This window comes from Oreochromis aureus, linkage group 1, assembly GCF_013358895.1.
Source record: "Oreochromis aureus strain Israel breed Guangdong linkage group 1, ZZ_aureus, whole genome shotgun sequence".
NCBI classification, from domain to species: Eukaryota; Metazoa; Chordata; class Actinopteri; order Cichliformes; family Cichlidae; genus Oreochromis; species Oreochromis aureus.
The window spans coordinates 616,401-632,332 of NC_052942.1; the positions used below are offsets into that span (position 1 = coordinate 616,401).

At 43.6% G+C, this 15,932-nt stretch overlaps 1 protein-coding gene across 1 annotated transcript in view; it reads right to left on the minus strand.

Annotated features, from left to right (window-relative positions):
- iqgap1 (IQ motif containing GTPase activating protein 1) overlaps nt 1–9,682 on the minus strand; it is a 43,708-nt gene extending 34,026 nt beyond the window's left edge. Inside the window, exons 1-2 of the mRNA XM_031756141.2 lie at nt 9,397–9,682; nt 8,224–8,326 (exon numbers count right to left, since the gene is read on the minus strand). Coding sequence (XP_031612001.1) covers nt 8,224–8,326; nt 9,397–9,442 — 149 coding nt within the window. The 5' untranslated portion in view covers nt 9,443–9,682. The remainder of the gene's footprint in view (nt 1–8,223; nt 8,327–9,396) is intronic.
- Between the last annotated feature and the right edge of the window lie 6,250 nt (nt 9,683–15,932).

Consider the following 15,932-nt stretch of genomic DNA (forward strand, 5'->3'; position numbering starts at 1 on the left):
TTTCCCCTTTTTAAGAGGTGACACACCTTTGCTGTCAAACAGCGTTTACTATGACCTAAACAGGATGGACTGCATCTGAGCAAAAACAACCCGAGTCCTGCATGTCGATCAGTGTCAGCGAGGGTGAAATCACAGGTAAACTCTGCTGTCGTCATGGCAACAAGTTAGGTTTTTTGATAGTTTCACCTTCAAATTTATTACCAAAATCCAGGCCATGAAAAAATCCCAAACTAATCAACTACAACTGTGCAGTATTTTGGAGAACAACACCTGCACACACCTGCACACAGGTATCCACAGTTACATCACAGCAGTATGGCTGGCTTTGAGCTTGGATAGTAGAAGGAAACTCGTTTGTCGTTGTGTATGAGACCTGGTAGCATTACACTAAGAGCTTCACAGTTACAGCATCATTTGACCTTTGTGCTGTCTTACTCAGAGTAAAGGTTCAACTCTCGTGCAAAGCATACCCAAGTGTGGGTGGGAGGAAAAAGATCAGAGGAGGGGATTCAATAAAGAATAATGACTGGGTTCATCATTTGCAGTGACCTTAAACATAATGGATACAATAAATGATCTTAGAGCAGTTATGTGGGCTACACATGACGAGTGGCTGTTATGGAAAGTAAGCTATAGCGCTGAGTTAGATTCGATGGAACTTAATGCTGAAGTCGTTGGTGTATTTTTTTAGATTCACATGTTTGGTTTCTTGCCGAGTTCCACTCTTGTTTCTGTGTGCTGAACATAACCAGCAGCCAGCGAGGTTAGCTTAGTACTGAGACGAGCGGGGAAACCGTTAGCATAGCACCTAATCAGTACCACGAATTCTCACATTTCATTCGTTCGTCTGTCCAAAAACCAAAGCGTCACCGCCTCTTGGGCTCCAAATCCAAGATGGACACAAAACTGGTTTAATCTAAGCGTTATAACGGAAAGTTCCTGCAATGAGTCATTGCAATATGTTTCAGTCATTTACGTAACAGCTCTGCCATTTCTTTTCAGTTTTCAAAATTCCAAATCCTTTCTAACATTTTGCAGGAAAACTGTCATGTAAATACGTACGAGACATCCTCTCTGACTTCTGTGAGCTGTTAATAGACCTGAAAATGAACCACACTCTCACAAAAGAAAAAAAAAAGACCGACACCTTCCTGTTCTTATTCTCGCCACCTCAGCACGCTGTCAGCAGCAGGACTAATACCACAGATGGCAGCAACATCGGTGGTACACACTGACGTGGTGACTGAAGTGCTTCTGAGAGGGTACGAAGCACAAACTGGCTACATAAACACACCTCTGTTATCAATTCTAACACTTTCATGGTGAGTGATGCACGTGATTTTGGCGCCTACAATCTGGAACCTTCCAGACACCCACTCAGGACGCTGTAATATTAATGGACAAGTATAAAAGATGGAGACAACAAAAACCTTTTATGGTTTTTAAAGTTTTAAAGTTATTAACTCTGAGCATTTAGATTTACAGCGCATCCATCTGTTTCATTTATATCTCTCAGCTTAGTGGTTTTATGCAGGTAAAAGAAGCCAAATTGTTTGTTGTTGGTAGGGCTGGGCTATATCATACCGTTCACTGTAATACTGGTGTAATTTTGGGCAACGATAGGAAAATGAAATATCGCGATAGAATGTGGGTAAAACGCGCATGCGCAGTGCCTATGTTTACATACGCACATGGCGGCGACGCAGAATGAGAAGAGCGAAAGTGGATCGTTAAATGAAACGGATGAACCAGAACTGGTTTGTAAAAATGCTACAACTTCAGTGGTGTGGAACTGGTTTAGCTTTCGTCTGTCAGATACACAACAAAGCACTATTTTTGGTAGCGCATGCTAGCGGGCCGTCGTTATTACCGTGTTGTTTGGAAAATACGGTGCACTTAAAATCAATCCTTTGATTTTTCTGAAAATCGACAGTGTCCCTTATAATCCCGTGGGCCTTATGTATGAATTCTGGTTGTGTTTACTGACCTCGAAACGATTTTATGTACACGGCGCTCGAAAATCTGTCAAATGTTTCAGTACGACTTTGCTAAGCTACGAAGCCGCACCGCTGGATGGATTGTCGGAGCATTACAGCTACCGTAGGCAGGAGCCTCGCGGAGTGATACGTACTGTGCTTCAACATAATATCACCGTACTGTGTGTATAAGTTCTTTTTAAGTTTTGTGGATATTATACATGGTTATGCTGAGGATATGTCGGCCAGTTTCCACTGGAAATGCCTTTTGGTTAAACTGTCAGACAGGAATTTGCACTGTTATATTTTTATATAACGTTAATGCACATAAAAAAACAGCTGCTTGTTTAAGTGAAAATACATTGATGGGTTTTTTGCACTAATAAAGTTGTGGAGTTGTAAAGTATTTTGTCTAGTGTCAATTATATCGTCAGTTATATCGTTATCGCAAATTTTCAAATGTATATCGTGATAAATATTTTTGGTCATATTGCCCTGCTCTAGTTGTTGGTTTACTTCTTTAACCTGACAGGTGAGTCCAATCTCTGATCTGACACTACCCTAAAAGTCAGTCAGCATTCCACCTACGCCTGGACAATAGTTTTATCACTTCCTCCTTGTTCTTTTAAACAGACTGTGGGTTTTAATCAAAGACAAAAAAACAACAACAAAAAAAAAAACAAGAATTCATTTCCAGTGGACGAATTGGAAATGAATTCTATTTTAGGAAAGTTTTTTCCTAAAATAACTGGCACTCCACATTTTGTTAGGAATTCCTTTTTTTTCCTAAACATTTTTAATTTTTTTTTTTTACTGTTTTAACAAGATTATTTTCCAAATCTGGAATAAATAAACTAAATCATATAAAGGTACTGATTTTTTGTAACAAATGGAGAGAAATAACATCGAAACACACACATTTTTGTCCAGTTAGGTAACACATGCCTTTTACTATTTATAGTCACTCTGCTAAAGGCCAATTTTGAACTGGAAAAACCCAACTATAGTATCTGTTTACCAGCCCATACTGTAAAATCAAACAGGTAACCTCTGCCCCTCTTCTTCACCCAAAACAAATCACATGCTCTTCTGCTGTTTACAGTATGCTGTGCATCGTGCCGTCAGCTTTGGGGGTAACCTGCGGAGTCATGACCCGCTCCTACACCCCAAACACAACATCGAGATCTGCAGAAAACATGTGCTGAGTGTGTGACTCGTACCTAGCATCACTACACTGCAGAATATACAGACAGGAAATGATAAAGAGAAAAAATTGTAGCCCACATGACACTGTGTGCCATTTGTCATCTGTGCACCCACACTGAGACTACCTGAAATTGTTTTCTGCTTGTGGCAATGTATGAAACGTCTGAATGCGTAGTTGGTACCAGAGCCTGGATCAATAAAAATAGTATCACACTGAAAACATGTCTGACTGCATTCCCACTGCACGCTGCACTAAAGGAGCAGAAAGTGAAAGAAAATTGAAGCGAAGCTTCAGAAACATTAGATATTAGATAAGTTTCTTCTTATGTAAATGTTACCCTAAAAAAAGCTGCTTTCAACTTCTCAAACAGGAAAACTGGATTTCTACTTTGGGTTTTTTGTTTGTCTCTTTCATGAAGCTGTGTGTGTGTGTGTGGGGGGGGGGGCATCAGCTGCTGGATTGCTACACAATGAAAATAATCATAATAATCATAATAATCATGGCCTCTCCAGCAAACAGAGCTCAGCAGCCACCTCTGTGCTAGCAGAGCTGAGCGGCTCACTTATCATTCAAATATGATGTGATAAAGAGCGTAGCAGGTTGCCTGAGCCTCACTGCTTGCTTCTGTGCATTTAATGGCAACATGAAAATAAGAGCGATAAAACCTGCAGTCGTTTGCATCCGTCTGCCGGGCTGGCAGGTATGAAACGGGCACTTGTGTCCGTATCGACACTCGAATACGCATCTGACAGTAGTAGTGTTGGAGTGGTGACGGTGCATTCCCACAGCCAGGTACAGGCTCACACCCTGCTGTGCATCTGTCACATGCATTCATATCATACCACACACACTCCCAGCATTCCTATCCCCCGGCCTTTCTCTGCAGGTGTTCCCTACATGGAGTCGCTTCACTGCCTGAAACTCTGATGTAACAACTGTAACAGATTCCTGCTACCAACGGCCCGGGCAGCCTGTCGTTCAGAGGAGTCGTCCCTGTACAGGTCAAGAGCAAATACTGTGCAGCTACTGGCAACAGACTGTTTAAGTCAACAGAGGAATTGTGCCTTCATCAAACATCACAGACTTCCCTTGGAAACAAATCTGTGATCAGCTAGTGGGGTAGTTGGATTAAGTCTGGTAGAAACTAATGTGAAGAAGAGAAATAACCCAGACTGGTTTATCCAGGAGTGCGCACTCACAGACACGTGCACACACAGACAGGCGCGCACACAGACAGGCGCGCACACGCACACACAGACAGACACACACAGACATGCACACAGACACAGACATGAGTCGAAGCCCAGGTAGCGTAACCATTATTCAAATAGACTCAGGCAGGTGTGTCTTTGCAGCACCTGCTCCTCGATGCCAACTGGGAGGCTGTGCTGGTTAAAAGCTCAGGTCAGTTTGTAGCTTTCATTTTATGATAAAAAGTCTATTACTAATGGTAATTTCAAAGATTAGTAATGACCGCCGTCATACAGTCCTCCTCCAGGTTTATATCAGAGTCAGTTTCATGTTGGCGCACAGAAACGCCGCCCATAATTACAGGCCCAAACGCTTCTCCAGGCCACTGTGTGGCTGTATCAGACATGCCTGCATCACACTGAGCTCTTGGGAATTGCTGAGCTGCCTGATCATGCAGACTGTCTGCTTCCTCCGGGATCGGGGCAGTGACCATCGGTCTAACTTTCAGAGCACATCGTTTAGCACCCAGCAGAACGGTGTCTAATATTTTCCTTCTTTTACAATCCAAAAGTGATTTTCACTCATTTTCCTGAGGGAGTTTTGACTCCTCGTGGGAGAAAGCTGTAGTAGCAGCATCTGGTTTTAGTCTTCACTTACCACCAGCAGCATTTGTGAACTCTTTCAGCCAACTACACTGATGAAATGCATGTGGATGGAAGTGCAGAGAACACAGCTGCAGGGCTTTTAGGGCTCGTCCTCATCCAAAAGCCGCCCCTCTCAAAAACTGATGGAACTTCCCTTGATTCCTTCAGACTGAAAATCCCAACCAAAAAGCAGCACGCTGTGGCACATTTTTATATTTATATAATCGGGTCCATCCTGAACTTTGTAATGACAGCTCTGTGACGATCAGCAGGCTGTGCCATCAGAGTAATGTCTGCCCTTGTAGTTCACAGCAAATGTGTAGGACTTGAAAAATGAACAAGTGTCACATGTTGAATGGTATGATCTTATATTATAAGCATATTAATGCCGACAAATTGAAGTAGTTAAGGTTGCCAAACTATGTCAAGAACTTAGCTAAATATCGAATTTACCAATATGGTCTCACATGTGCATTCTTCCAGCAATGCAGTGTGCAAGACGCAGGAAACTCATGTGACCCCACATTTCATACTTAGCGCTTTGCTCACCTAAAATGTGCTCTTTTCCTCTCAAGTGTCCTGATTTACCAAATTTACAAATCCTAGAAAGCATTTCAGGGGTAAAAAAAGCCAGCCAACTGAAGCAGGAATGTCAGATACTCCAAAATCATTCCAGGGATTTCCTGATGCCCGCCCGGTGAGGGACGCGGGGCAACACACACCTTCACTGCAGAAATACAATCACACAGAATCAGAGCGCACACAGCCTCGCAGCAACCCGGCCCCACTCACACCGGAACCTGTTGCTATGACAACTGTGGGTTTCTGTGGCAACAGTGGGAGATATTAAAATCAACAGGGACTGAGTCACTTCCTGTCTAACACAATCCTTCCTCTTTTGAACCCATGAGCCCGGGCCCGGGTTGACTCCACACACACTGAAAGCAAACGTACGTGGCTGCTGACAAGCTCGGGCAACCGCCACCTTTCACACTCACACACACACACACACACACACACACACACACACACACACACACACACACACACACACTGTGTGTCTAAGAGAAAGAACAGACCTCACCTATTTCGTCATGATCGTGCTAACGAAATCACCCCCAAAACAAGAAGTCGGCCTGCGTGCTCAACATAAAGTTACGAGGTGTGGCTGCTTGAACCTTTTCAAGAGTGATGATCTGCGTTTAGCAATTAATGTTCAAGTACGCTCACCCTGACGACTGAGGTATCCAGCCATACTGCAAGGGTCCTCATAGAGACTTTCTGTTGAGGTCACAGGGTGTTGCTCAGACAACAGAGCAAAGAAAAGAAGTAAACAGAGTACGCCTGTGGCTTTTACTCCAGTGAAACCACAGACCTCCAGCATCACTACATGTATGAAAGTAGGGCTCGTTAGCATACACATCATTAGAACTTCTTCCAACATTTCAACACTGGTCACTGAGTGGAGCGCCACACATGACATCCACCTAAGAAAAAGCAAGTGTTCTCCAAAGCTAAACATTTACCCGTCAGATCAAAGAGTCCGTGAAAGGATCACATTCGATGCAAATTGTGATACGCTGTTACGCAGTCAGCACCAAAAACACCGCCGTTCAGAGACGTCACTTCCGAGCTGCATGTTCTCTCCAAACTGCAACTTCAGCACAGGTTGAGATTAAACGATGACACGTCTCCGCTGCACGCAACAGTAAGAGCTCGGCTCGTCAAGCCGTGATGCGCTTCAGTCAATAAAGAGACTCCTGCTTTCTTTTTGGCAAACTTTACATCTCACTACTCACAGGTTACATGAGGTCAGACATACTGTTGAATTAGGGACCAAATCAGTGACTTGCTATGGCTATTCAGATTTTCCCGTGCGCGCTTCACATTACCGTAACTCCTCAAACATTTTGAGCCAAAATTACTGCATAAGTGCAGCCTGCCTGTGTGACACGTGAGCGATAAAGCGTTAAGAGATGGCAGATTAACTAGAAATGAAAACGATGACACCGCCATACAAGCCATGAACGAGTTCTGCTGCAGATAAGACATTTTCTCCCTTTCTTTAAAGCCAGAAACACTTTTCAGTCATTTGGAGGACAGGTGGGATTTTTCTCACTGTGTTGCATCTTTTAACCACATTCTCTGATTTTTGGGGACCGAGAGCGACTAAACTCAGTTTAGTTCTAATATTCTTCGTGTTGAATTGAGCTGAATGTTTTCAGTGGGCGACCCAGACTCTTTCACTTCAGAGCCAGGCTGCTTTAATATGTACAGACTGTGGTTTGGCACAGTGTCACTGAAACAATCATGGCCTTTTCTAAAAGACACACATAACCCTCGTATGTATCCTAATGCATTATCAGTGGCTTAACAGATAAGCACTTCACCCGTGCCACATGCACTAATGTACCCTGATACTATCATGGACGCTGGCATTTAAACTGATAACGACCCGGGCCGTCCCTCTCCGTCTGTGACTGACACAAAGTATTTGAGCCTCTCTGATATTTGTTGTTAGATTACAGGACAGTCTGATATTCTGTCTCAGTCCATTTAAATGGGGATGAGACCCACAGAGTGTTTCTGGATAGTTTTTATGGTTTGAGCTCGTTGAACACAGTGATGAACTGTGTTCAATGAGAGTGGTTTTCACAAGTGGTCTTGAGCCCAACAAATGATTGACACCTTTTTTTTTCTTTTTACATGCAGAACTGTCTGAAGGCCTGAGGATCACAGCCGTGCAGCAATGCTTACAGCAATGATGTTATGTGTCGCAGATCAATAAATCCTCAGATCATTTGACCTTCTCTAACTGCCACCACAGCATTTCCCAGAGAGGTGACGAGCTCCCCACCCTGAAAGACCCCGCGTCTCCGGACGCCGTTTTTAAATCCAGTCTGGGATGCTGTCCCGGGTGTTTTTGTTGCTTCAGCCCAGCTTTATTGGCAACAAGTTCAGACTAGACATACATTCTTTAAAAAGAAAAAAAGGTAACAAGGCCGATCACTTGGACCTTCTTATGTGTCGTCTCTGGTCTGTTTTCTGTAGCTTTTTGGAAACAGGTAGTTTTCTACATAATTCTCTGTGTATATAATCTGATACTAAGTGCAGGGGCTCAGTGTGAGCTGACTCACAGCTCTTACTCATTAACCCTGCTGCCTCTGCAGGCTCAGCTGACTCGCAGATGAAGTGACTTTCTTACCTTTTGGCTTCCTCCAGGTGGCACAGGTACTCATAGGCCATGTTCTGCTGGCGCCGCTCATCCATCTCCTCAGCTGTGAGCCGCTCCACGCCATCCAGTACAGCTGGAGGCAGGAAACACAAGGATTGCATTTGAAACAGCAGGAATACATGGAACATAAGAAACGATGGCTGTGTTGCTGCACAAACAGCCTCACAGTTTGGTTCGTCACAAACAGCGTTTACACAATATTCACCTCTTCAGTTTTTTTTTTTGTTTTTTTTGCTTGCATAACTATGGAAATCTTTCCAACCAGCAGCGTGGCCTCTAACCTCCCCCAGAAAGCCAGCGTGTTTGTAAGTCATGTGTGCTTCACACATGAACACAGGTGCGTGTGACTTTAGGGAATGCCTATGTGTGGAGATGGCAAACAGTAACCCACACAATGCAGAGGAAGTTACAGGGCGATTCCCCGTGAGATTACACAGAGGCAGACACGGAGCATGGGGGTTTTTCCCACATAATGATGGGAGGGGGAGGGGGACGAGAGGAGGGGAGGGATCACCTCAGCAGGTAAAACACGCTTTCAGCAGAAACTGAACATATGGGGCGCTAAGACTTCAGAAACGGCCTCCTGTTTGGAACCAGGTTTGATATCTACTCATAAATGACACACTGGAAACCTTCGGCTAAGCAAACGACTTCATAATTTCCACACTGGGTGGATAAAGTGTCACAGTGCAATCAACACACGTTGCCTTAAAAGGTCTGAGTTTATGGGCGGTGGTTGTTAAATTGGTAGCTGTTCGCTTCATCTGTGCGAGGACGCAAAACTTCGGACTTTATTATCGCAGTCTGTCCCGTTTCCACCAGGTCCAGTCCCCAGCCCACGTCCACGTACGAACTAACTTGCACGTAAAGCGGCATTTAAGAAGGACAAGTTTGGGGAAACTGCTTCTCCGCTCTGCGATGCCTTGCTATAAAAACGCGGAAGTCATGATTACCATGCCGTCAGAAATAAAAAGCCAAGCTCGCCGTGAGCGCTTTCTACTAACATACAAAGTCCGTTTCGGGACTTTTGGAGGAGTCTTGCGTGAGCACGGTGTCCGCTGTGGGCCGGGGCTGTGTGCGGTTAAAGGAAGCCTTCCTGCCTGCCATCTCAAGGTGAGCACGGGGGGAAAGCGCATAACTTACAGCCATATCTGGGCCGGGGCCCGTCTCCCTCCTCTGAAGTTGACATCCTCCTCTGTCGAGAAACGCGACTCTCTGCGCTCCACTGCAGTCACGAAGAAAAGTTGAAGCGCAACTTCAGTCCCCAAACTCTCCGGAACTTTGAAAAGAGCAACACGCCGAGAAAGAGCCGAAAGAAAAGCGCGCAGGACCTTTCGGCCCTCTTGTTCCTCCTCTGCACAGTTTGAGTTGAGAGCTTTTTTTTCTTCTTCTTCTTCAAACCTCACTGATGTCACTGGGTGTGTTCTTCATAATCCTGAAGTATGCGTTTCAGGAAACACGGTTTAGCAGCCTGGGGCCGGCCAAGCTGCAGGCGCAGCGCCCCCTGCCGTTCACTCGAAGGCGGGACAGTGCAGGAGGTTCCCAAGCGGAGGTCCGGGGACCCTCTGGGACTGGGGAAATCACAATGACGTGACAAAGTGTTGCATTTTCCAAGAACCTTCCTATCCAACCTGTAATTATGGGCAAACAATGGCTTGTTTTTAAGGCCCAAAGCATAAATATAAGTCAACATGTGTTAATGCGGACTTGACCCAAGCGTTCATCTGCAACAAACACTCGGGGGAGGCAGAAAGCTGGAGTAATAGACACAATAAGATAAGATAAACCTTTATTAGTCCCACACATGGGAAATTTGTTTGTTCACAGCAGAAAGTGGACAGTGCAGAGTTAAGAGCAGCAAAAATTAAGAAAAAAAATAGAGTAGAATAAGATAAACTAGAATAACATACCAAATAGAATCAGAATGACAATTTTAAAAATGGATGGCGCATGTGCACAACCCCTAGAATCTTTTTCTGTCCTTCACCAAAAAGGAAACAACATAGTGAAGTATTAGGTTTGTGACAAATGTATTTGTTCTTTTTATGTATGTCTAATGTTATAAACACTCTATTATCAGGCTCCAGGAGTGCGTCTGTACTAGAGATGGACCGATCCGATATTACGTATCGGTATCGGTCCGATACTGACGTAAATTACTGGATCGGATATCGGTGAGAAATTAAAAATGTAATCCGATACATTAAATATTAAAAAAAACACCTCACAAAACTTGCGACACGGTGTAATTCGGCTCATAACCGTAGCAGGTCGGAGCAGTGTGCATCGTGATAGAGCGGCTGTGTGTATTTGTAGCCTCGCTAGCAATCCAGCATTTCATCTCCGAGGAAGTTATCCCAGAGAGAAGTAAAGCAAGTGTGTAAGTTCATCTCTGAATGTTTGTAAAGCATTCCCACGTTAAGCTTAACAACCGATATATGGAGTGACTGCCTCTCTCTCTCTCTCTCTCTCTCTCCTGCTGCTACTTCAATCGTGAAACTGCTTAATGATCAGCTGATCGGCTTTTCTGTCGCGAGTCCGTCTCTCTTCTTTGTTTTTGGCCCACTTTGCACCAGAAAGAGGAAACCAGCGGCTGAACAACAGCAGCACGTTTAAGCTTGATAAGCTGTTGTTAGAATTTATTTAATATTACTTTCTACACCAGGATCCTTTTCTACGTAGCTGACGGCTGGTAACTGTGCAGGGGCGGATCTAGCAAAGTGTAGCCAGGGGGGCCGATAGGGCATGAACAGGGAAAAGGGGGCACAAAGACATACTTTTCTTTCTTATTCTCATTTAAAATGTCGAGCTTTTAATAAATAATTATCTGAATCTTACACCCAAAGTTTTAATCTGATGTAAAATGTATAGAAGTCCATTACTGTATATAGTAACTGTTAAGTCTAATATACCCTAGTAAGCTATAGTACTTTTTCCTTTGGGAAAGGTACCATCTGTGCAGTCTGCAATTCTGTTGAAGAAAGATGTTGAATCTATTTAATTATTCTTGAAAATAATTTAATTCTGTGCATTTTTTTTTCCACACTGCATCAAATTAAAGTTGATTACATCGATTAAGCATCATGAGGTGGAGGGTGGGGGTGGTTCCTATTTTTTTTTGCTGGGAGTTGGCAACCCTATTAGTTAGGTTGCTTAATATTTCTGCTAAGTACTCTTTAAAATACCAGAATAGGGAGGATGGAGCAGGTTTAAGTTTATTAGATTGATCAGTGTTGCTGAACTATGAAATATTTTGGGTGCAGTGTATTTTTTACATACAGGTATAACAGAATAGCTTTAGTGTTGTTGTTTATTTAAACTTGAGTATGAACTTATACAAAATGCAGCAAGATATTAAAAAAACAGTTTTATTGATTAAAAAACACACTATATCGGATTCATATCGGTATCGGCAGATATCCAAATTTATGATATCGGTATCGGACATAAAAAAGTGGTATCGTGCCATCTCTAGTCTGTACACCGGTGATTACATGAAAAGTGGCAGTGCACATTCTTCTGAATTCATATTGTTTCAAAAAGTATTTGGACCCTTGGTTTAAGTAAAGTGCAAAAATGTGGTAATTGTGAGGCACTCTAAAATATATTTATATATGTGTGTTACTTTAATGTTGCAGGGGGAGATGATTTCAATGACTGAAATACTTCTGGGTTGCTTGATCCATAATAATCATGTTTTAATAAGTTTGTATTTTAAAATGTTCAAAGACGTAAAAAGACTCTGGATGGCTCAAACCAGGATCTTCTTACTGTGAGGCAACAGTGCTAACCACCATATCTACCTATCTATATAATAAAATACATGTTTGTATAAAGTCTCACAGGTTAATTGGTTAAAACAGTTATCAGATTTTTTTAATAAACAGAGTTGTGCAAAATACAATTTCTATGGAAACACTTAAAATTGCAAAATGGTTAATCTAAAAGTAAAAGATCTTCCTATGTAAAGCAATATTTATTAAATGTCATTGTGACTAGACATGAAAGAAGTGTTGTGTTGTGTGAGTGTGAGTGATAACTCTTATTAATGAACCACAGAACAAAGGCCATAAAATAAGATATTTAAAATGCATAATATACAGAGGTCAGCTGCTGACTCATTTTTCTCTGTTACTAAATTTAAAGGGGTTTTCCAGCAGTGCAGTCAGCGTCAGCAGTCTGAGGCCTGGTGGAAAAAGCTGTCTCTCAGTCACTGAAAAACGAGGCCCATGGTGCACACACTCCGACCTGATGGGAGCTGAACAGCTTTGCTGAGTTACAGTTCCAATCAAATGATGGTCCCCTGGGCTTTCAGCAGACACAAGTTGGACTCAGCTTGTAGGAATCGATGCAAACACACCGGATGAAAGCTTTATCATTAAACCATTTTTGGGGTTTTTTTCCTAAAATATTTCATAAAATTGTATTTAAAATGTATCATTGTGATACACTGATACATGCTGTCGATATGCGGGGCTCATAATCTTTAATGATGATGATAATAAACAACAGATATTCAAATCAAATCAAATCACCTTTATTGTCACATCACCACGCAGGTACTCTGGTACAGTACATGCAAGTGAAATTCTTGTGCTGCAAGCTTCACAAGCAACAGAGTTGTGTTGATACAATGGGGTGCAACAAGCAAAATGCAAAATGGTTAATCCAAAAGTAATAAATATTGTACCATATATAAAGGTATATACATTACTGAATGTGAGACTAAATATGTCTTTTCACCAGTGTGTGTGTGTGTGTGTGTGTGTGTAGGTGTATATACATGTTTTACAAATGAAATAGAGTAAACAATAAAATAAGATATATAAAATATAAAATATGTTGGAGAGGTAGGTATGTGCAAAACAGTGGCATTAAGTACAGGTATGCTCAGTGCATAATGTTGAAGTTCCAGTAGTGAGTGTGAGGTGTCTATGACGTGTTCAGCAGTCTGATGGCCTGGTGGAAAAAGCAGACAGGAAGTCTGCTGATCCAGCTGCACCGGATGCTGCAGAACCTCCTTCCTGATGGAAGTCCAGTCTGAAGAGTTTATGGCTGGGGTGACTGGAGTCCTGTGATGATCCTCCAGCATTCTCAGGCACCGCTCTCCTCCAGATGTCAGGGAGGAGTGGAGGGCTCATCATCAGTGGACCTGTTCGGCACACGAACTGTAGACTCTCTGGAGAGTCGGGCGGTTGTAAGCAGATGAAGTTGCCATACCAGGTGGTGATGCATCCAGTGAGGATGCTCTCAAGGCGCCAGTCGTTCAATGATGAGGTCCTGAGGATTTGGGGGCTCATGACGATGGTTTTCAGTCTGAAGCAGGACTACAGACTGACTACAGACAGAGAGAGGGAAAGGTTGCTGATATGTTCTTCACTGTCTTGTTTATGTGCGCATGACCACGTAAGATCCTCAGCCAGATGTACACCAAGCCTTGCGTGGGTTCACTCTCCTGAAGCCGCACTCCTCTCAGACACAGTGTGCGCACTGATGGTGATCCGCGGTGTGTACTGTCTGCACCTCCTGAAGTCCACTATCAATCTCCGTTGTCGTTTAGATCCTCACACGTTGAGGGTGAGATGGTTGTCTTGACACCAGTGGGTCATCGGCGCTGACCTCCTCCCTCGAGGCTGTGTCATCACCGTTGCTGATAAGACCCACCACTGTAGTGTCGATCGTCAAACTTCACAATGATGTTGGTGTTGTTAGTGGCCGTGCAGTCGCGGTGTAGAGTGAGTACAGGAGCCGGCGCAGTACACACCCCTGTGGAGCACCAGTGTTCAGTGTGATGGGGATGAGGTGGTGCTGCCCAGTCGGATGGGACGACATCTTGCATTTTCGATCTCCACAGACAGGAAGTTATTCATCGATCCAGCTGCAGAGGGAGCTGCTCAGTCCTAGAATGCAGTTTCCTGTCCAGCTTCGAGGTTACGATGGTGTTGAATGCTGAGCTGTAATCTACAAACAGCATTCTCACATACGTGTCTCTCTTCTCCAGGTGTTGGGGCTGGCATGGAGTGTCAGGGCTATGGCATCATCAGTGGACCTGTTGTGGCTAAATGTCATTGTGAGCAGAGGGTCCAGAAGAGTTACGGTAGTGCGGAGCAGATGATAAGTCCCTGACCAGAACAACAGGCATTTGCTAACGATTTTTGTCAGGGCTACAGGTCGCCAGTGACTCAATGATGAGATGGTGGAGGATTTGGGTTTTACAGGTGCGATGGTGGCCAGTTTTGAAGCAGGCTGGGATTCACAGACAGAGAGAGGAAAGGTTGAAGATATGTGGAACACTCCAGCCAGCTGAGTTACGCGCATGACTTGAGGACGCGGCCGGGAATCCCGTCCGGACCAGTAGCTTTGCGTGGGTTCACTCTCCTGAAGTACTCCGGACAAGCTTATCAGACACATTTTGCGCACTTTTTTCATCCAGCGGTGCGCATAAAACTATTTAAAATGGGTCTGTGATGTTCGCATGCTGTCGAATCTGGCGATAATAATAATAATGATGAGATCCTCACACAGAGATATTTATATTCATGCTGAATTAAGAATTTCATAAATACAGCTTCCCCTCACCTGATTACTATCACTATTATACCCACTGTCAGTGTTATCAGGTCCTGCTGTGACATGTCAAAATGTCTCTTGAAAACAATCATTATGGTTCAATTTTTGTTAAGACTGAGGCCAAATACACTTCAAAAATATACCTTTTGTGTCATCCTCCTTTTAGAAACACTTACATATTCCTAATACTTATTTAAACACGTGTGGAAATCACTGTCAATTTTGTTTTTGTTCTGTAAAATCAGCTATGACAGCAATGACAAGTTTCTCTGGCAAAGGGGGCCTGGAAAAATCAAAGAATGGATATAAACGCTAATTTGTTAAGAGTTGAAGAAACCTTTTAAAAGGTAGTCAAACGTTTCAACGAGCCTTTATTATGCTTTCCAAAAAAAAGGGAACAAAAACATGACTAAACCAGTAACCTGGAATAATGGTGCACTCAAAAAATAATATTCCTCCAATTGATCCCTTCTCTTCCACTTATCCCACTCAGGGTGTAGGAAAGAGGCTGGAGCCTATCCCGGGTGGTGCTGGGTCAGATGGTGGATTCAAACCCAGGACCTTGTTGCTGTAAGGCATCACTGTGCCCTAAGGTTGTAACCAACAGAGCTCTATTTACTAAAAGACGCAGAGCTCCAATAAAGCCCCCCTGACGCTGGATGAGCTGTTTCTCTACTCACACACACACTCAGCGGAAATGTAAATCAATAGGGTGAAGGTTTGGGACTGATGAGTGTTGTTCTCCTCTCTGCAGGGGCACATCTTTCCTGTGGGGCCAACAGCCTGAGTAATGGCTTCATTTACAGTATTCACAGTTAACAGGCTGTCACATCTGCAGCAGGATGACTTGCAGCTATTTGTGGGGTGGTAATTCTCACCGGCCTGTATCATCAGTACAGAGAGCCAGCCTTTGTTTTGTCAGTGTAATGTAAAATAAACGCTCAATAGTATTGACCCCATACCTCTCTCTCTCACACACACACACGCACACACACACACACACGCACACGCACGCACGCACACACACGCACACACACGCACGCACACACACGCACACGCACACACACACACACGCACACACACACACGCACACACACATGCACACATGC